At 36.2% G+C, this 22612-nt stretch overlaps 1 protein-coding gene across 6 annotated transcripts in view; it reads right to left on the bottom strand.

Annotated features, from left to right (window-relative positions):
* Positions 1–593: 593 nt before the first annotated feature.
* Positions 594–22612, bottom strand: part of CCDC14 (coiled-coil domain containing 14) — a 45615-nt gene continuing 23596 nt past the window's right edge. For all 6 annotated transcript variants that reach the window (XM_008514705.2, XM_070583720.1, XM_070583721.1 and 3 more), the window contains 5 exons: positions 22314–22455; positions 12254–12336; positions 10155–10373; positions 9945–10077; positions 594–2279 (listed from right to left, as the gene is read on the bottom strand). In XM_008514705.2, the coding sequence (XP_008512927.1) occupies positions 1343–2279; positions 9945–10077; positions 10155–10373; positions 12254–12336; positions 22314–22455 (1514 nt within the window). In that variant the 3' untranslated portion in view covers positions 594–1342. The remainder of the gene's footprint in view (positions 2280–9944; positions 10078–10154; positions 10374–12253; positions 12337–22313; positions 22456–22612) is intronic.

Raw genomic sequence — 22612 nt, 5'->3', positions numbered from 1 at the left:
TCACCAGTTCGAGTCCTAGGTGCAGACATGGTACCACTTGTTGGGCCATGCTGGGGAGGCGTTCCACGTGCCATGGCTGGAGGGACCCACAACTAAAAATGCACAGCTATGTACCGGGGGGCTTTGGAGAGAAAAAGGAAAAAAATAAAAAATCTTTAATTTAGTATGTTTAGACTTAAGAATCTGTCTATAAAATCTGGACATGTCAAAGAGACCACATCTGGGTCCTTCAGCAGTTGTTAGCACCAACACTTAAAAACCCAGCAGGAAGAGGTTCTGGACCAGCAGAACACTCTTTAATGCTAAAGCCTGCCCAAGCACTAAACACAATAATGCCTGGCACGGTCTTTGTATGAAGTATTAGTGACAGCATAACACACACCTTTCCAAGAGTTAAAAATGTGCTGCTTACGTGGAGGAAGGTGATGCTGAGTAGTTAAGTAATGCTGGTTAGAGAAGCAGAGACCAACATAGTTCATACTATTTATAGGATAGAGAATGTTCTCGGTAAAGGGCTAGAAAAAAAAATTGGTCCAGAAAGGCAGAATTACAACCATTGCAACATTTACAAACTCCATCATGTTCAAACATAATAAGGGCAATATTTTTTTATTAAAAAAATTCGCAAAACTGAAACTTAACTGTTAGCATTTTTTTATCAGTCTGACTTTATCTTTTAAAGGTCTTAAACATGCATTCAGGATAAAAATAAATAAAAGTGCCAAAGTTCTAAGAAACCATATGCTAACTTAGGATGTTACCTATATTTTCTTGGACCAATTGATGTTTTTTAAGAGGTGGAGATATTGGCACTTTTTCTCTTAAAGAAATGTTTATCTATCTCACCCAAAACACCAGCCTACAGCACAGAGCATCTCAGATAAAAACACAATGCCATCAAAAAAACAAACACAAATCCTAAAAGAGAAAAGAAACTCTAGTCTGAGAATAGTAAATTGTACCCAGAGATTCCCTTCCCATTATCTTTTAGGACAGCAGAGAATTCTTCTGACCTGTACCCTTAGACCAGCAGGGTAATAAAAGAACTCTGATTGCTAGGTGCTAAATAAATGTTATTTACAATACTTCCTAGTTATCTACAACTTTCTTCTCTTAGCAAATGTTAATTTCTTAAGATGACTTGTTTTTATAAGCTCCACAGTGTCAATATATTCCAATAACAAATTTATTATTCAAACAATTTGTTTCACACATAATTAATATAAAACATCATTTCTCTAAAGAAATTTAAATATACATTCAGTGTAGCCAAGTTCTATTCTTAAAAAGAACACTTAAAAGAATACTTAAGAAAAAGCACTCAAACCATTTTCTTCTGAGTTCATTTCTCCAGAAGACTAGTCCTTAAGGACTTCTGGAGTCTAGCAATATTGGCATCCAGGGCTGCAAGGCCATTTCGGAAGTCTTGTTCATCACGAGAAGTGAACGTCGAAAAAGAAGAGATGCTCCAGTCGGACATCAAGTCAGAATTTAAAAAGCTACCGTCAGGAATGGCACTGCTTTTCACTTGAATGCTGCTGCTGCGGCAAGTGGAGGGGCCGTGACTCGCAGCAGGCCCCTGTGGCTCCCCGGTGGCAGCAGGGATCTTGCAGAGGGCTTCCTTTATTTTCTCGAGGAGGTGCTTGTCCTCCATATCAGCTGTTCTGGAAAGTTTCTCAGGTGCAACTTCTGCTTCCTTTTTGGAGGAGGAAGAGACTCTGGGTGCACACAACTTATTTTCTTTTTCAGAGACAAGTGCACTGCTGCTGACAAGCTGTGGTGGAGCTACACTGATCTGTGGCTGGGGGGATACTCTCTTAGATAATGGTGGTTTCTCTTTAGAAGTGCTTCTAGCAAATGGAATGTAAATTGTATTATCCAAATTACACTCACCTTCTATTAAAGTCTTAATTTCACTCTCCTCATCAGAACCGTGTTTTGAAAGGGTAGAAATGATTCCAGGGGCACATACTTCCTCCATGTTTTTAGTGTCTCTAGGTTGAGGGCCTTTGGGAGGCAGAACATTTTCATAGGGTCTATCTGGCACCATGTTTTCCTCGTTGTCAATTGTAGAAAGTAGCTCTGAGCGTGTGAAAGTGTGACCTGTCTCTAACTTGTTTAGGTAGCTCATGATGGAAGTGTGAGCAGGGATGGGGTCATGCTGAGGTTGTTTTTCATAAATGTTCAGAAGTGATTTGGTAAGATTATTCCCAGGCTTGCAGCGAGCACTGTCCATACTAAGATCTGAGAGAAGCTTTGCCATACTGCTCTGTAAAGTTCTGTTAAGAAGAATTCAGTACACTAATTATTATTATTTTTACCCATTTCTTTCATTTCTTTATATATTCTTCATCTTTAAGAGAAAGAATTTGAGGGAAGGGCCTGGTTCTTAATATGGAAAAAAGCAACTAAAAGCACAAAATCACAGAATATGCTCTGGGGACAGCAAATTAAAATAACAAATAAAAGATCTTGGTCTGCATCAAATCTAATATTTATTATATCTAAAAATAGAGGCTCAGAAACTTTTTTCTCTCAAGGTATAGAGATGCCTTATTCTTGACCAACAATGCAAAATGATAAATATACTACTCATTTGTTAGTGGATTCTGTTAGTACAGTCATACATCACTTAACAACAGGGATATATTCTGAGAAATGCCTCGTTAGGTGATTTCATCATTGTATGAACATCAGAGTATACTGAAGGGGAATAAAATTTTGTGTCTCTTTAACATGAGTATTATTTTAGGCTGATTATTTTTAAGAAACAAAAGACTCAAGTTTTTCTTATTACCTCTCCCTTAACTGCCTAAAGAATTCAGATAAAAAGTCTGTCTCAGGAAGCGAGCTACTACCTTAGCAGAACATGAAGTAGGTGGAGCAATCTAGAACAGCCTGTTTGTTGGGCTCCCTCTGTGTTCTTCTGTGTCTGTGTGGCCAAAAAACACTTGTTTTACAAACACTTGTTCCTTGTCACCTGTGTATTGCCTTCCTTGCCTTTAAAGTCTCTGATTCTTGCCACCCCCAACATATTCTTTTGTCTTTAGCTGAGGAAGGTATTTAAGGTGAGGGCTTTGGACATTTTGGCAAATTACTCGATTTTCCTGGGTTTCTCCTCCGTATAAATGTTACTCAATTTTTGTTTGTTCTTCTCCTGTTAATCTTTCTCATGTCAATTTAATTGTCAGACCAGCCAGAAGAACCTAGGAGAGTAGGGGGACATTCCTTCCTCCTCTACAATACTTACACAGACCTAGATGGTATAGTCTACTACACACCTAAGTTAAATGGTACTAATCTTACGGAACCACCGTCATATATGCGCTCCGTCACTGACCGAAACATCATTACTATGCACATGACTGTAATTATTTATCTCCATTTAAAATGTATATGTAAATGACACTGGAACAATACTGGGAAAAAAGGGTGGTTAGAGATAATTATCTGGCATAATTAGGTATAAGCAACAGCTAGATACCAGGAAAAGTGTGATATAAGGAAAAACACACAGGGTTTGAAGTCAAACAGAAGTGGAATCAAATCCTAGCGCTATCACTAGCTATGAACTTGGGCAAGTCACTCAGCCTTTCTGAATCTCAGTTCTTTGATTGCAAAATGAAGACACCAACTTTAGAATTACAATGAACATTAAATAAGATAAAATAATAAAATATAAGGTTAAAATGCTTAGTTCAGTTTCAGGCTAAATGGGTGTTCATTTGATGGCAGCTTTTATTAGTAGTCACATTAAACCCATTTTATACCAAGCCTTCAGTCTATCTGAATTGAATCATGTATGTTCTTACATACGGATATGAAAAAGAAGCATACCAATTTAAAGAAAGAAACAAAGAACAGCAACAGGTAATTTTAAAAGATTACAACTAGCCAACAAATGTTTTAAAAGCTCAACTTCTAATCAGAGAAATTCACATTTTTGAAATGTGATTAAAAAATTTTTTTGGTCTACCAAATTAACATAGCAAAATAAGAATAATACCCATTGTTAGAGAAGCTCAGAGAGGCAGGCACTATTAGTGTACACTGGTATCACTCTTCTGGAGAGTAAAGTGGTAATGCGTCAGAAGATTCGTATATTCCACACCTTTTACCTAACAATTTGCACTTCTAAGAATTTATCCTACTGATGAACACCAACAGGTGGTACCCAAAAATGTATTTAAGAAGATATAATTTATAACAGAAAATAGATGGACTTAATATCTTTATCTTCAAATACGGTGAACTGATTTATTTAAATTATGGTATAACTGCATCATAGCCATTTATAGTCATATTGTAAAGAATATTTATTGATGGGGAAATGTTCATTTTATAAGGTTAAATTTAAAAGAGCAGGTCTAAGTAACAGGTACAATACTATTTTCGTAAAAACAGTCACACACATTCAAATAAAATGCTAAAAGGAAACTTCTACACTAAACAGTTAGCAGTGATTGTATCTCTGGATACAGAGTGAGTGATTTTTTTTTCCTATGAAAGGAAGAAAATATTTTTTTCCAACCTGGCTCACACTGTCATCTTAAATGTGCTGTATTTTGAGTTCTGATTGTTCTTCAAAACTTTTTCTCATACCTCTTCCAAGAAGCCAATGAGCTATTTTTAAAAGACAAAAAATATCTATAGGAATTTATCTTTAAAAGAATGCTGTAATGCTTAACCCCGTGGCCCAGTGGTTAAGTTCATGCGCTCTGCATCGGCGGCCCTGGGTTTCGCTGGTTTGAATCCTGGGCGCGGACATGGCACTGCTGGTCAAGCCATGCTGAGGTGGCATCCCACATGCCACAACTAGAAGAACCCGCAACTAAAAATACACAACTATGTACCAGGAGGCTTTGGGAGAAAAAGGAAAAATAAAAACTTAAAAAAAAAAAAGAATGCTGTAACGAATAATGACCCACTAATTAATTTGATCAAACTGCATAACAGAATTTTTATTTTTATTTTTATTTTTAGAAAAGGAATACTTATGTTGATATTTCTTTCCAGACTTAAATAAAAATGTTAACTTTGCTGTGGACAAAATCAGCGATAAAGAAAGGAAGGATGGGGGGCCAGCCCAATGGCACAGTGGTTAAGTTCATGCGCTCGACTTCGGTGGTTGGGGGCTCGCTGGTTCAGATCCCAGGCCCAGACCTAGCACAGCTCATCAAGCCATGCTGTGGCAGGCATCCCACATATAAAATGGAGGAAGACGGGCACAGATGTTAGCTCAGGGCCAATCTTCCTCAGTAAAAAGTGGAGGACTGGCGGTGGATGTTAGCTCAGGGCTAATCTTCCTCAAAAAAAAAAAAAAAAAAAAGAAGGGACAATGACATTAATAAGAGCTTAATCTCTGGAAATTAATAGCAATCATTAATCTTCTGATGTATAAACAAAAGGTGACTCACCATTCTCTCTGAAATTAAAAGAAAAATCTCTGTAATTAAAGAGCTGAGAATATGTCAAAATTTTAAAGGAAGCAATACAAGCACCTAAATAGTTAAAAATGGATATATTTGTGTTTCTATTATATGCAACATGGCTAAATACACTGATTTTTAATGCTTAGAAAACTGGCACATTTTCATAATAAGAAATGCAAGGTTCTTTCTCAGCTGCTTATAAAAATATACTAATTTAAGTAACTATCAGCACTTGTAAGAATGCTCTTAGAAGCTATTAGAAGAATATTTACTACTTATTTACTGAAAATATATTCATTTTTCTCACATTTTAATGATTTTATAACATGTTGCAGGAAAATCTAAAAAAGTGGTAAAGATGTAATTCAAAATTATTGAAGGGTGGAGAAGGGAGAGAGAGATGGTTTAGGGTATTTGCTTAGAACTTGTGTACCTTCTAGTCCCATTATCTCTCCCCAATAGTCTGAGAAAGGCATTCAGAAATTTTGTGAAATCCCTTTTCTAAGAGATTATTTAAAACACACACACACACAAACATACACCTATCTGACTGAGGTGTATGCCTGGAGGGAAGAGGGATGTGGAAGATGTACATGAAGATGCATCTGTATTGTCAGATGCTGCTTTACCCTCTAATGTCTACAGTAAAAGTAAAGTGGCCACAGAGCCCAGCTGTCGTATTGCAGAGGTTCCTACTAACTGAATTGCACAGGGTGTCACCAAAGATATTAAAAATCACCAACGTGGGAGAATTTAGATACAATTAAGCTCAAGGACCAGGCTTTTTTGCTTTGCTTTTTAATTTAAAGGACAAAACAAAAATCTCCATCAATGAGTATAACTAGCATTTTGAAGCTGTTAATGAATTTTCAGAAAATGGAGGCGCAGTACTAACCCCTTTAAGACACTGTGCTAAGCCTGCCCTACGAGGTTGCTATAATCATTTAAAAGGTCCAGTTGACCTGACTAACAGGTGAGCTGGTAGTCAGAGGTGGGATTTATGCCCAGCATAAAGAGAAAAGGTCTTTGACAACAATAGAAAAAAACTGACAGGAAAATTCTTGAGTCTTTAGAAAAGGAGAGCAAAATATGTGTATTTTAGACAGCGTCTTTCCTAAGGGCAGATAATACACAAGAACTAATGAGCTTTTTCAGTTCTTATGCTTCTCTGTTAGCTTAAGCATTAAGAAAAGGCTCCAGTTGCAGGTGAATCCTTTTCCATTCCTAATAAACACTGGAAAAGGCAGACTGTGTGTTACGTCGTGCATTGTTAACAACGGGGAGATGTTCTGAGAAATGTGTCATTAGGCCATCTCGTTGTGCGAACATCACAGAGTGCACTTCCACAAACCTAGGTGGTCTAGCCTACTACACACCTAGGCTGTATGGTACTGATCTTACAGGACCTCCGTCGTACATGCGGTCGTTGACTGAAATGTTTCCTGGGACAAGACTGTACTCTGAAAGAATGAGCAGGTACAAAGGTATCTTCTACAAAGGTAGAAGAATCTCAGTAATGGGTCCTCTCTCTGAGAAAGGCTGTCCTTTTGAAAACAGGATGCAAGGCTGAAGAGGGAATCTGAAGTCTTGGCTCAGGCACCAACTCAGACACTGACTAGCTGTGAAAGTCAGGGAAGTCCCTCCCTTTCTCTGGGCTTCCATTATGCTAATTTCTAGAAGAATTACACTATTCCTTACTCTGAAAACTGGTCTTACATTTTTGTTATCAATTTTTTTTTTTTTGCAAATGCACCACTCTTGTTAAATAGTATTTAGTCCAGTTTACCCTCAAAAAAAGATGTATCTCCCTACATCATCGCCAAAGCACTAGAATAAACTTTTTGCTTGGTGATGTGGATATTTAGCAACTAAAACGATTAAATATTTTGGGGTGTGTTTCACACATATATATTTGGAACATAACATACAATAGATGTTGTTGAATAAATGAATAAGCGAATGAACCCATCCATTTATCCATCCATCTCCCAGGTAAAAAAATGCTACAGTTTACTTAGACTAAATTAAGCATAGAGTTGTTACCAGGAACAAACTATTTTCTCTAAGGCGATGCCATGTGCAAGAAAACCTGGCTAGAAATTAAGAGATGTGAGTTCTAGTCTCAGCTCTGTTACTAACTTTCTATTAATATTTAACTTGCATGGCCCCAGTTTCACCATCTATGAAAATGCAGATATTAAAATCTTTTCCCTATTGATGAGGACAAATAAAATAATAGATATGGGAGAGAGAGGACTTAAAAAAAAAATCAAAGTAGTTTATAAATAAAAGACAACATCAGGGGCTGGCCCCGTGGCCGAGTGGTTAAGTTCGCGCGCTCCGCTGCAGGCGGCCCAGTGTTTCGTTGGTTCGAATCCTGGGTGCGGACATGGCACTGCTCATTAAACCACGCTGAGGCAGCGTCCCACATGCCACAACTAGAAGGACCCACAACAAAGAATATACAACTATGTACTGGGGGGCTTTGGGGAGAAAAAGTAAAAAATAAAATCTTTAAAAAAAAAAAGACAACATCAGCTTCTGATTTCATGATCATAAACGAGCTGAATTTAATGGTATGAAGAAAAGTCCCATGAAACTAGATCCTCTGCTTGATTATCTGTTAGGGGCTGAGAACCAAGCCCCTTAAATGAGAAGATGCTCCCAATGACACCTAAGCAACTGCTCCTGGACCTCAACCATGCTACTTGCTGTCCTGTTTTTCTTTATCCAAACAGAATGTATAGCATATATATTTTAAATAAAGAAGTTTATTGAGATATAACTTATATACTTAAAATTCACCCTTTTAAAGTGTACAACTTCACGGTTTTTAGTATATTCATAGAGTTGTACAACCATCATCTGTACCTAATTTTGGAACACTTGCTTCACCCTAAAAAGAAATTGGACCCATCAGCAGTTACTCCCCATTCTCTCCCTTTCCCACTGTTGGCAACCTTTCATCTACTTCTTGTTCCCATGGATTTGCCTACTCTGGACATTTCATAGAAACAGAACCATACAATATGTGGCCTTTTGTGACTGGCTTCTTTTACTATAAATACTAGATAATAAGAGAGTTTTCACTCCAAAATTAATCCTCAGAAAATAGGAGATGTTTTTCTTCGGAGACTCTATAAAGACTTTCCTAAGAAGGGACATTCTCTCAACTACTCTACGTTGAACAAGAGTGGTACAGGCCAACATTTTAGAAACTCTGGCTAGAGCCTAATTAAAAACTGCACAGATACAAGAATTGTCTTTTGCTTGTCCCACTGTTCAGTAAAGTTTTAATGAAATTATTTTATGCAATATGAATGTGGTAAGAAAGTGGTACTTGCATATTAACATAGCTTTTATAAAGTCATTTTGAATATGTTTACAAAACTAAATAAATATTATATATATATTACTACATCATCCATTTGCCTAAAAGTTTATGATTCAAAATGCATCTTCTCATTTGAAACACAAAGGAGAGGGTTTTATAGCATGGCCTGTCAGGAGCACTCAAAGGCATGGTCAGATGCGATGATATGCATGCCTAAAAGAACTGACTTCTCCTCTAGGATTCTAAATAGTTGAAAATCCAATTCTTAGCAAATGTCTCAAGAAAAAACTGAACTTTATAAGTGCATATGATATAAAAATTGAGTGAGGTGATTTTATTTATTTGAGAAAAGACACTTTAGAGAACAAATGGATCTTAGGGGTTGCTGACAACTCCGTCCTTTTACTGATGAAATGAATGAGGCTCAAAGAGGCTAAATGACTTACTCAAGATCATCCAGCATGAGGGCTTACTGTGAAAAGTGCTTCTCACAAATTATTTCTTAGTCTTCCCATCAACCCTACTCATGTCCCTACTTTACAGTTGAGGTTTAGAGAGGTTCAATAACCTGCTCAAAGTCATATAGCTAATATGTGGTAGAGCTGGGATTCCACTCAGGTCTCTCTGGCTTCAGAGCCAGACAACTCTCAACCATCTTGCTAAAGAAGTCTTCAGCCTCTCATCAGAGTCCTTCTCCTGGAATCACATGGTTTAAAAAAGCATTTAGGGACAGCCCCAGTGGCCTAATGGTTAAGGTCACTGTGCTCCACTTCGGCAGCCCAGGTTCAGTTCTCGGGTGTAGACCTACACCACTTGTCTATCAGTTGCCATGCTGTGGCAGTGGCTCACGTACCAAAAAAAAAAAAAAAGAGGAAGATTGGCAGCAGATGTTAGCTCAGGGCGAATCTTCCTCAGGAGAAAAAAAAAAGGAAAGGAAGTAATAACTTACCTTTTACTTTAAAAATAAACAAATAAAATAAAAATAAAAAAGCATTTAGGCAAGTTCAGAATTTCTAAACTAATTTAATTGGAACAGAAGAAAACATCATTAGAAATTAACAAAACATTGACACAACAAGAGAAAAAGTTAGGGGAAAGCCAGCAGGTCTAAAATTATTTTGAAGTTTATAAATACGTCTAATAAAAGGATTAAGTCATTCAAATGAAGTCAAGATTACCTGGTTAGTTCTCTCAGTCGAGTCACCTCGGCATCACGCTGACGTAATGTTATTCCCAATAACTGATTTTCCTTTTCGACAGTTTCTAACTTAAACTGGGAGCTTTTCACATTGACTAAGGCTTCTTCTAATTCTAAAACAACAAACAAATTTCAGTTTCCTTATTCTTTTTTTAAAAAACGTGACCATAACTACAGTTCAAATACATACCAATTTTCATTCTTGTTGTCTCAATGTCAAATTGCTGTTTATGTTCAAGTAAAGTTTGATCTTTCTCTTTAAATATACCAGCAAATTTTTTGTTTTCATCTTTCTGATTTTCAACCACTTTTAAAAGCTCTTCATTTTTACTCTGTAGTAATTCCTGGCTCTTTAGTGACTCCTGTAATTGATTTTGCAGTGACTTGTTCAATGACTGAAGAGAAAATACTATAAGACAAAACAAATCAAATAATTGGTTCCCCAATTTACAAAGTACAAACCTGGAAAAGATCTTTTGTAAAAAGAAAAAGCTTGGAATTTATTGATTTTGCTTAACAATTACATGCTTGAGCAGTTCTACGTAAATACTAAATATATTTTTATAAATTGATTGGCAGAAATCATGCCTTTCTTCTCCAATTGATAGTTCGGGCATTAAATTTTTTTACCTTTCTTGATGAAAGAATAATACGTGCACAAAGTAAAAAAAATTCAAACACCACAAAATACCAATGATACGAAATGATTCTCAATGAAGAGTCTCCCTCTTACCCCACCTCAATTCTCCCCCAAGAGGCCATCAGTATTATCTTTAGTATCTTTCTGGAAAATATTTTTGCATATAACATATATATTTAAACATAAATGAATCATACTATACCCATGCTGCTAACCTTGCCCTTTTTCCCCCATAAGATTGTCATGTATCAGCACATAAGTCTATCACATTCTTATTAATAGCTATAAAAGTATATGGCAGCATTCATTCAACAAATGCAGCCTTGAGTGAAGGCTTACTATGTGTGAGGCACTGCATAAGAATCTGGGCATACAGTGGTGAAGAAGAGAGACATGGCCCCTGCTCTCATGGAGCTGATAAACAAATATTTATAAATAGCCATAAATGCTCTCAAGGAAACAATAAAGTAAATGGACAGAGAAGAAAAAGAGAGAAGCTACTTAGAAAGGCAACCACTGATCTCCCCACTTCCTGTCTTGGCTTCTTCTCACCCATCCATCTGCACCTCCATCATTTATTCATAGTGGAAGCAGTGATCTTTTCCAAAATTACTCTGATGAAGTTGAACACTTTTACGAAGTGCGTGTCCTGTTGGGTGCTCATATTTTTCTTATTGCTTTGCAAGAGATATTTATATATTAAGAAAATTATATACTTATCATATCATGTATTGCAAAAAAATTTCCCCATTTTGTTGATGCTTTTCGAATGTATTTACAATTTCACTGTGGAGAAAATGAAAAAAAATTCTGGGACATGTTTTATCAGTCTTTTGCTTTGTGGCATGAGATTTTGTCAGGCTTAAGAAAAATTCCCAAGAATACAAAAAAAAAGTTCTCATATTTTCCTCTAGTACTATTAGTTTTTTTTCTTTTCTTTTCCTTTAACCTTTGTGATCCATAAGGATGATTTGGCATTATCTGTCAAAATTGCAACCGCATATACCCTTTGACTCAGCAATTCTATGCTATAATCTACAGAAATGCTCACACACATGACAAAGACACATGCACAAGGATTTTCATTGTAACACTGTTTGCATTGGGAAAACGGGGAAGTACCTAGTTATCTATCCCAGAGGACTTCAAATACTTTATGATAGAACCACATAAGCAAAATATCCATATAATTCGTAAACAGAAAGCAAGATATTTACGTATTTTGATGGACAAAAATGTCTACTACATGTTAAGTGAGTAAATGCAAGCTGCAGAAGAGTACATACACATGCAATCTCATCTTTAAAAAAGAAAAAGTACATGTATAGTTCTATTAGTGCCTGGCGCATAGTAGGTACTCAGCAAGTATTTGTGAAATAAAACAATTATATATGAACAGAAGATAAGTGAAAGGAAATACAGCCTTTTGGGGGGGAGGTAAATAAGGGCGTATTATTGGGAAGTGATAGCAATAGATCTTTTATTTTTGTGTTTTTGCACTATTTCAAACTCTAATAAAGAGTACTATTCCTATTTTTGTGTTTTAAAAAGTCCACTTAAGACAAAATAAGTAACAAAGCTCAATTCTCTATCAACAGTTCCAGAGCCACAAAGAATTTACCATCAGTGCTTCAAGTTCTTTTACGTACATTCAAGGTTGCATTGCAGAGAACCAGATGTCTTTTGAGTTTTTTCTTGTTCTTTAAGTTTCTGGTTCAAAATTCTCAATTGCCTAAAGGAAATAATGAAGAGACATGAATGCCAGAACCGCAAGCCCATTTACCAGGGTACATTTGACAGCCTATTCTAAAAAAGACAACACAAATGGTGGCAGCTGCTAGAACAGCAGAAGGCCATCACATCCCCAAAACAAAGGACAAAAACCAAATAAACAAAACCACAAAATGACACCACTGCTATTATCACAGGGCCTGAGATAACTTTTAAAAGACTGCCTGGGGCAGCATAAAACCTCTCCTCACTAGGAAAAGGTTAACTCACTTTTCCTCTTCCCTTTTTTGTCCTCTTATCTTTTCAGTGATTTCCTTGTTTTTTCCATTTCTTTCATTTCCTATCTCCTCTTGCTATTTTCTTCTGTCTTCCTTCTCTGTATTTTCCTTACACTAGTAATGATCTACTTTTTAAAAGATCTGTCATAACTGTGAACTAGAATACTTATAGGGACCCAGATCTGTCTGCTTGGTTTGTCACACACTGAAAAAACTGGGAAACGCAAATTTACGTTTCTAACAATTTCTTTCAAGATGGAAAAGTTAATGGCCTTATTTAAGTAAAGAGAAGGCTAATAAGCAGCAACTTTGCCCTACAATGAACTTCACATATGCAGCTGCTTCACAAATAGGAACGTACAAAAGGAACTGTAAGTGTTTTCTTTACTTCTAAGAAGTTAACATTAAAAAAAGGTTATCTCTAGTATCTTTCCAGAATTACCTGCCTAAAAATATTCTGCATTAAAGTAGTTATGTTTGTTACTGAATCCAAAATGATAGTGCCCTACCTCACCTCATTTGTATGTATGAATTCTAGATGGATTAAAGAGTTAAACATAAAATATACAAACAAACCAACCCAACTATACAAGTTTTAGGGAGGAAATCTACATAATCTTGAAGTGGGGAAGGCATTCCCAAGCAAGACTCAAAACACAGCAAACGTCAAATAAAAGAATGAAGGGTTTAACTATATCAAAACCTGAAACTTGATCTAGAAATAACAGTCTGGAAGAAAATACCTGCCACAAATATAACAGATAAAAGTCCATAACAATTAAAGAGTTCCTACAAACCAGAAAAAAAGGCAGTACAAAGTGACAAAGGATAAGAATGGGCAATTCACATAAGAAATAGAAATGGCCTTTAAACCTAAGAAAAATGCTCAGTCTCACTAACATGAAGAAATGCAAGGTGGTTTTGTTTGTTTGTTTATTTGTTCTGGTGAAGAAGATCAGCCCCGATCTAACATCTGTTACCAATCTTCCTGTTTTCGCTTGAGGAAGATTGTCCCTGAGCTAACATCTGTGCCAATCTTCCTCTCTTTTTTATAGATGGGATGCTGCCACAGCATGGCTTGATGAGCAGTATGTAGGTTCACGCTGGAACCTGAACCCCTGAAGCCCAGGCCGCTGAAGCAGACTGCACAAACTTAACCACTACGCCAGCCAGCTGGCCCCAAGAAATGCAAATTTAAAGCAGAAGATATTTTATGACCACAGGATTGCAAAAATAAAAGGAAATAACACTCTTTGCTGGTGAGGGAAATGTGGTACAGGGAAATGACTTATCCCAGTTGATGGGAGTCTATTGGTACAACCATTTTGGATGGGAACTTGGCAGTATCCAGAAGATGTAAAATGTTTATAATCTGGGGGCCAGCCCCGTGGCTGAGTGGTTAAGTTTGTGTGCTCCACTTTGGCAGCTCCGGGTTTCAATGGTTCGGATCCTGGGCACAGACATGGCACTGCTCATCAGGCCATGTTGAGATGGAATCCCACATGCCACAACTAGAAGGACCCACAACTAAAATATACAACTATGTATTGGGGGGATTCGGGGAGAAAAAGAAAAAAAAAAGATTGGCAACAGTTGTTAGCTCAGGCGCCAATCTTTAAAAAAAGAAAAAAAAATGTTTGTAATCTTGGACAAAATAATTCTAAGTTATCTCTTAGAAATAGTTGTACATGTGCAAAAACATCCAGAATCTTGTAGATATAAACAAGGGTGTTCACAACAGCAATACTTAATAGAAGTTGGAAACAACTTAAAATGCTATACAAATCATGATGTATCCATACTAAGAAATACAAATACATAGGTATTTAAAAAAATTAGACATCCATATGACTGACATGGAAAGATCTCCAACACACACTATAAAGTGAAAAAAGCAAACTTCAGAACAACAGTATAATATGACCTAATATTTGTTTTAATAAAATTCTGCTTTTCTGAAAAGCTTTCCCTTTACAACAAAGAGTACAAATCTAGAAAAGGCAGCACAAACTGGTGATCCCTTCTTTTGGTATTTTCCAGAAAAACAGCAGGTGCTGAGGTCCTCTTACATACCAAGTGTGTGACAGATGCTTTGCTTGACGATTTTTTTGTATGTCCCTGGTCAGATTCTTCTCTTCCCCAACATAGCCAATCTATACTTTCCATCACTCATTGTAACCTCTCATCTCTACCTTCCAACCTAACTGTACCACTAGCTATGCTTTTCCCTCTCATTCCCAGCCTTCAGGGCCAGGCTTTTAAAAAATGATTGTTCGATAAAAAGTGATACATGATAAAAAATAACACAAGACAATCTTTTAAAAATGGATAATGTTATACATGCTATTTTAAAATATGTCATATTTAAGTTTACTTGATTTTAACAAAGGAAAAGAACTGTTGAGATTTAGGCAAATATTTCTTTTTTTCAGTTCATTTTTTTAAAATATAGCTTTATTGAGATGAAACTGATATACAATAAACTGCAGATATTTAAAGTGTATAATTTGGTAAGTTTTGACATGTGATATGTAAGACCATCAACACAATTAAGATATTCATCACCCTCAAAAGTTTCCTCATGCCCCATTTCATAACATCCCCTTCCCAGACAACCACTGATATATAGACTAGTTTGCATTTTCTAGAATTTTACACTATACAATTATATTGTAAATGGAATCATACAATATACACCTTTAGCCTGGCTTTTTCACTCAGCATAACAATTTTGAGATCCATCCATGCTGTTGCATGCGTCAATAGTTCCTTCCTTTTTACTGCTGGGTGGTATTCTATCGTATGGATGTACCATCATTTGTTTATCCATTCACCCACTGACAGACATTTGGGTTGTTTCCTATGAACATTCACGAACAAGTTTTTGTGTGGACACTTCTCTTGTGTAAATACATAAAAGTGGAAGGACTGCATCATGTGGTATATGTTCAATTCCTAAGAAACTGCCAAACTGTTTTCCAAAGTGGTTGTGCCATTTTACATTCCCACCAGCAAATTATGAAAGTTTCAGTTCCTCCATGTTCTAACACTTGCTATGGTCTTTCGAATTTTAGCCATTCTAGTGGGTATGCAGTAGTATCTTACCATGGTTTTAATTTGCATTTTCCTAATAATTAATGATGATGAACATATTTTCATGTGCTTATTTGATATGCATATATCTTCTTTGGTGAAGTGTCTATTCAAATGTTTTGCCTATTTTTAAACTGTTATTTGTCTTGTTACTGAGTTGCTACAGTTGTTTATACATTCTATATATAAGTCCTGCCTTGGATATATGTATTGCAAGTATTTTCTGTCTGTAGTTTGCCTCTGCATTTTTAGTAATAGCGCCTTTTGAAGTGCAAAAATTTTAAATTTAGGTAAATTCTAATTCACTCATTTTTTTCTTTTCTAGTTCTATTTTTTGTATTATATTTAAGAAATCTTTCCCAACGCAAGGTCACTAAGGTTTCCTCCTGTGTTTTCTTACATAAGTTCTGTAGATTTACCTTGTACATTAAGATCTGTGATTTATGTCAAGTAAATTTTGTGTATGGTGTGAGGTAATGGTTGAGGTTCTTTTTTTTCTTTTTGGTATATGGCTCTCCAATTGTTCCACCACTATTTACTGAAAAGATTATTCTTCCCCCATTGAATTTCCTTGGCATCTTTGTCAAAAATCAGTTCTCCATATGTGTGAGTTTATTTCTGGATTCTATTCTATTTCAATGATCTATTTGTCTGTCTTTACACCAGTGCTACACTGTCTTGATTACTATAACTTTATGTCTTGAAATAGGATAGTACCAATTTTGTTCTCCTTTCCCAAAGTTGTTTTGGTTATTTTAGATTATTTGAATTTCCATATAAATTTTAGAATCACTTTCTATAAAAAAGCCTGCTGGGTTTTTCACTGGAATTGTACAGAATCTATAGATCAGTTTAGGGAAAACTGACATCTTCACAATAATAAATACTATACTCTATGGGTCTGGTTTATCTCTCATTTATATGTTTTCTTTAATTCTTCTCAGTAATGTTTTATAGTTTTCAGCATACAAGTCTTACACATCTTTATCAAATTTATCCCTAAATTGCTCATATTTTTTGATGCTACAGAAAATAGAACGGATTTTAAATTTCATTTCAAATTGTTCATTGCTAGTCTATAGAAATATAATTGCCTTCTGTACACTGATCTCATTTCCTGCAACCATGCTAAACTCACTTATTAATTCTACTAGCTTTTTTGTAGGTTTCACAGGATTTTCTACAAAGACTCGTACTGTGAATAAGACAGTTTTACTTCATTAATTCCCAAAGCGATTGGCTTTTACTTCTTTTCCTTGTCTTATTGCACTGGTTAGAACCTCCAGCACAAGACTGAACAGAAATAATAATCATTATTTGCTGGGTATCTTGAGACATTTTCCTAGCATATTCAGAGAGAAAAAATTAGCCGAATAGTATTTTAAAATAATGGGATAATATTACAAATACTATTTCAAAATATTATGTATTGAATTTAGGATTACATGATTTTAACTGAAGGAAAAGTAAAATGAAATCAGAACTAAAAAACTTTAGGCAAATGTTTCTTTACTTTAAAAAATACTATATCTAAATAACCTAAAATAAAGGAAACAGGATACAAAAAAAAGTTGATTTTGGAATTTATATTGTCAAGATTACTAACACCTTCTACTCTGTAACCATAATTGCCAGTTGTCTTAGTTCTATGTGTAGACTGAATGTTCACCTCTAATCCACTCCTTCATCTGAATTCATATCTTGGTTGACTGGACTTTGCCATTAAGAATTTTTTTCTGTTTTTAAAGGAGTCCCAACGTGCTATATTTCCTAAGTTCTTGCACACTTGAGAATATGACTACTGCCTTTATGCTAAAAGGACAGCTGGACCACACAGGAGATTCTTGGGGCATACTTTCTTTCCTTTAGAACTTTGTAAATGATGTTCTATGATCTTTTGGAAACGAATATTGCTGTGAAAAGGGTGAAGCCAGTCTGATATTTTTCTCTTTACATGTGATTTGCCTTTTCTTCTGAGTTTCTATAAAAGTTAACTTTTTTTGTCCTTAAGGTGTAGTAACTTTACCAGCATATGTCTTGGTGTTGATCATTTTGCAGTTTTTTTGGGATCTTGTATGCCCTATCGATCTGCTGACACAGATCTTTAGATTAGTAAATTTCCCTTTATTTATATATCTTTTAATATTGTCTTCAATACATTCGTTGTGTTCTCTTTTTCAGGAACACTAATTATACCAATTTTGCATCTCTTTTGATTCTCTTCCATAAATTGTATCATGTTCTTTATAATAATTTTTAGATCCTTCTTTTTCTATTTTGTTCGGTATGATTTCTTCAAGCTTATCCATCATGCATTCAATCATTTAAAAAATATTTATTAGAGTGAATGCTAGGCACAATTCTCAGCACTGGAAATACAGCAGCAAACAAAAAAGATGAACATTTAGCCTTCTCAAATCCACAGAGACAGAAAGGAGAACAGAGGTTACCCAGAGCTGGGGGAAGAAAGAAGGAGAGTTACTGTTTAATGGGTACAGGGTTTATGTTGGGGATGAAAAAGTTTGGGGTACAGATTTTGGTTATGGGTACACAGTACTGTGAATGTATTTAATGCCACTGAAATGTACACTTCCCAATGGTTAAAAAGAGAAATACTATGTCATTTGTATTTTACCACAGTAAAAATAAATTAGTAAATTGTTTTAAAAAAGGATATGGGAAAAAAAATAAGCCAAGGCTCGTAGGAGACACAGAACTATGAATTTAGTACCAATTGAAACAGAAAGATTTGAGGGAAAAAAGCAAAACCCCAAAAAAATAAAACAACAACAAAATTCAGCCTTCATATTGTTTAGGTTCTACTGGAATAAAATATCCCTGACTTGGCGTTTGTTTGGTGTTAATTTTGTTTGTTTCTAATGGGACTTTCATTTTTGTAACACTTTTGCTTTTCTCTTTTATTTTCCTGAGCTCACCTAATTCACTTTTCTTCTCCTTTTACTGTTTTTTCTTCTTTAAGCACTTTTTCAATCTCTTTCTGCCTCTGAGAGAGATTCTATTATCATTAATTTCCTTGAGACTATGGCTTGCTGTTTAACATTTTCCTGGGTTCTCTTTGGGAGATTTGTCTTGTGATGTTTATTCTTGACCTACCTTTGCCCCTTTTGTCAGTTTGTTTATTTTGAATGTTATGTAAAGATCTCTCCTATAAAGGCTTTCTTCCCCTAGGTTTTGTGACGTCACTCTCTCCCAGTCTTCCTGCCACTTCCCTACTTGTTCCTTCTCGGGTTTCTTTCACAGGCTCCTCTTGCTGTGTTCTTTCCTTAAAAAGCTGTTCTTCCCCAGCAACTCTCCCTTGGCTGTGCTCACACTCTATGCCCTCTTGGTGAAGGTACCACTTACAGGCTGATAACAAGTCACTTGCTTTTACTCACTACTGTCTCCAGTGCCTACAACAGTGCCAAATCTCTAGTAAAAGCTCAATAAAAATGTGTTCACGAATGGCCCTCAAGTCTACCTTTCCATCCTGGATCTTGTTCTAGTGCTCCACTTACACCATACACATCACCAGATGATGTAAATGACACACTCAGCATGTCTAATCCTAATTCACTTAACTTAAATCTTAACTCACCAGCTCTCCCATTATATTTCCTAACTCAAAAAGAAAATGAAATAAAAAAAATAAACAATCTATTCTTCATCTAGTAGCTCCATCTGGAAGATTTATGTTACCATCTGTCAAATTATCAAGCCAAAAGACTGAGTGCACACCTGGCTCCTCCCACTCACTCCTATTTCATTTTTTTGTTCTGCATGAGTATATAATGGTCTTGTATTTGAGTCTACGGCCAGGAAGTGTTCATGAAGTCTAACTTGCCCTATAAATCAGAGCTCTCTAACTCAATGGTTCTTAACCGGAACCTGTCAACCCTCATCTAGGAAATCTGGGAATGTGCCAGGGCTTTTGGTGGTCACAATGAATGCAGCACTATGGACATTTTATGGGTAGGGAGGGATCAGAAAGGTTAAATGTTGAGCACGGTGTCAGGCGTCCCAAATAAAAAGTGTCTAGCTGAAAATGCCAAAAAATGCCCAAATGCCATAGAAACAATGCACCCAGCTATTTTTTTTTTTGAGCCACAAGATGGCAATAAACTCTAAGAAAGTCCTCAAAAATCAACTTTCTCGCTAAAAGGAAACATGTAGTTTCTAAATGTCCAAACACAAAAAATAATGTTTTTTGACTGAAAATGCTAACAAACAGTTTTGAATGAGCCTATGCATTCTTCCATCGTTAATGAAGATTACAGATGATTCTTTAGAAATAAAGATTATCAAAGACACACAAGAATTCCTACACCTCTGCTGGAAACTTCATTCTGCTAAAAAGAGCATATCTAACAAATTCTTTATTTTTCAATAATTTCATTTTTAGAAGGTCAAGTAAACAGTAGCAATAGCATGATATATAATCTTTGTCCTCCAAAGAGATAGAGCCAAAAAGCTCGGGGGCTAAGTCTGAAGAATGAGGTTAGAAATCAAACTAATACCCTTTAAAAAAAATTAAAAACGGGGCTGGCTCAGTGGCCAAGTGGTTAAGTTCGCGCATTCCACTTTGGCGGCCCAGTGTTTAGTCAGTTTGGATCCTGGACACGGATATGGCACCGCTCATCAAGCCATGCTGAGGTGGCCTCCCACACGCCACACCTAGGAGGACCCACGACTAAAAATATGCAACTATGTACTGGGGGGCGTTGGGGAGAAAAAGGAAAAATAAAATCTTTAAAAAAACAAATTAAAAACAAGCAGTGACCAATAAAGCAGTACATCTCGCTTTCTTGAGTTGCTTATAGGTTAGCTCCTAAAACAATTCTAAAATGTTCTAAGGAAAGTAAATAAATATGAACCATTGCTATTTCCCATGGTGAGGATGTTAAAGTAGAGACTATTCTGAGACTAAGTTCTGGTATGCTTATTTAAGAAACCAATTATTTGATAGTCATATCTTTAAAAACATGCTTGTTTATTTCAAATGGCTTATAGTATATTATTTTATTCCATAAAATACACCTAAATATTGAAGTATAAATAAGTTAGTTTCTACTTCCTAGCAGACGTAACGTACAAGTGCAGAAATTAAGATTACTGTACTCTAAAATCAAACTGCCTGGGTTTGAGTTTCGTGTCTGTCACTTCTTAGGGTCTGTGACCTTGGGCAAGCTACATAACCTCTCTGTGCCTTGGTTTCCTCATTGGTAAATGAGAATAACATAAGATCTACCTCAGAGAGCTGCTGTGAGAATTTAAGGAGATGAGCCATACAAAGGACAATAGCCTGGCACATAAGAATCATTCAGCTCCTTTTAGTAGCAGTATTGGCTATTACCACTACCACTATTTGTACCTGGTTTTGATTTTCAAAACCTAATGCTATTATAGGGATCCCTCAGGTCAGGACTGAAGGCAGTATTATTAGAATTTAAACCCGGGAAACCCATCTTATATCATAGTATCTAAAGACTAACAATCTTTAGAGAAATAATCCTAAGCAAATAAATCTCACTAGGTCTTGTGCCTTTGAAGGCTCCAGATCCACAATTTTAAGCTACTCACCAACGAAGAATCCTATTTTATTGCTTTCTAGTTTCTTGAAAATGTTTGTGCAGGTTCTATCTGGTACAATGCCTATAGCTCATGTAACTGTAATACCCCCTCAGGGCACAGTCTAACTGCAGTGCTGTAGAAACACTGAAAATGTGCTCCAATTCTCTGCAAACTACACTGATAAACAGTGAGTGGTGGCCTTGGTGGTCATCACTGACACATTCAAAGTGAAGCTATTACTGATAATATATAAGTGATTTCTGTATTTCAAAATTCAATCTCTGGTTTATATCTTTCCTAAACAAATTAAGACTATAAATCCAACACAAACTAAGGTGGCCTAAAAACCAAATCTAAGAATTTAAATGAGTTTTATCCTATGTCTGAGTGTGGTGGCCCACTGGTGCTCACCCTTATCAGGTTCTCCTTTCCCTCCAGGTGTATGGGAAGTATGGGAGAATGCTATGCACCACATCTTTATATTAGGCAGGACCATATGCCGCGTTTTAGCCTACAAAATCTAAGTAGAAGTGAGACTGTCACTTCTGGACCGAGGCATGTAGAGTTGGTGTGCCATATCCACCTTCTTTCTCCTGAAAAGCACACATTGAGACAGTGGCCTCATAAAATGGAGGGACCTAAATCCTGAGTCATAGGATGAAAAAGAGCGTGTTGGGCTTGGCATGAGGAAGAAATAAACTTCTGCTGTGCTGTGCCACTGAGACTGTGGAGTTTGTTATTGCAGCGTGGCTAGACTACCCGGATGAATAGCATGAGGTACTTCATTTCCCTCTCTATACACTACCAACCAAGCAACCACGGAGGTAAAAGAGGTGAGAGAAAATATGTACAAGTGGGCAGCATTAATGCAAGAGTTAGAGAATGCTGGCGATGTCTGGAAAATGGAGAAAAAGTAGAAACACAGTAAGACAGTAAATCTGTTTTCCTTATGGAGTCCTAGATATCTCTTTTGGCACCTTTGCTCTGGCCATGGGACACTTTTGCATAAAGAAAAAAATATTCAAAGAGCAATTCTTACCTGCGTAACTGAGCATTTTCACTTCTCAGTGGTTGCACGGCCAGTGCTATTTCAACTTGAATATTTGTATTTCCACTTATTGCTGGAAGCAGAGATATACACGCCTCCAACTCTGTAACCAACCTCTGAAGTTCTGGATCCTCTATAAAAGGCAGAAGAAATGAGTAAAAACAATATTATAAATTGCTTTTGGATAAGATTATTCATGTGTATTACCAAAAGAGAAAATTTTTCAGATATGTACATACTTGCTGTAATTAAGCTCAACTCATTTATAAATACACAAATCCAATTTCCCC

The sequence above is a fragment of the Equus przewalskii genome, chromosome 18, assembly GCF_037783145.1.
Source record: "Equus przewalskii isolate Varuska chromosome 18, EquPr2, whole genome shotgun sequence".
Classification (NCBI taxonomy): Eukaryota; Metazoa; Chordata; class Mammalia; order Perissodactyla; family Equidae; genus Equus; species Equus przewalskii.
The sequence above is the reverse complement of the archived record's forward strand: the minus strand, read 5'-3'. Positions and strand labels throughout refer to the sequence as shown.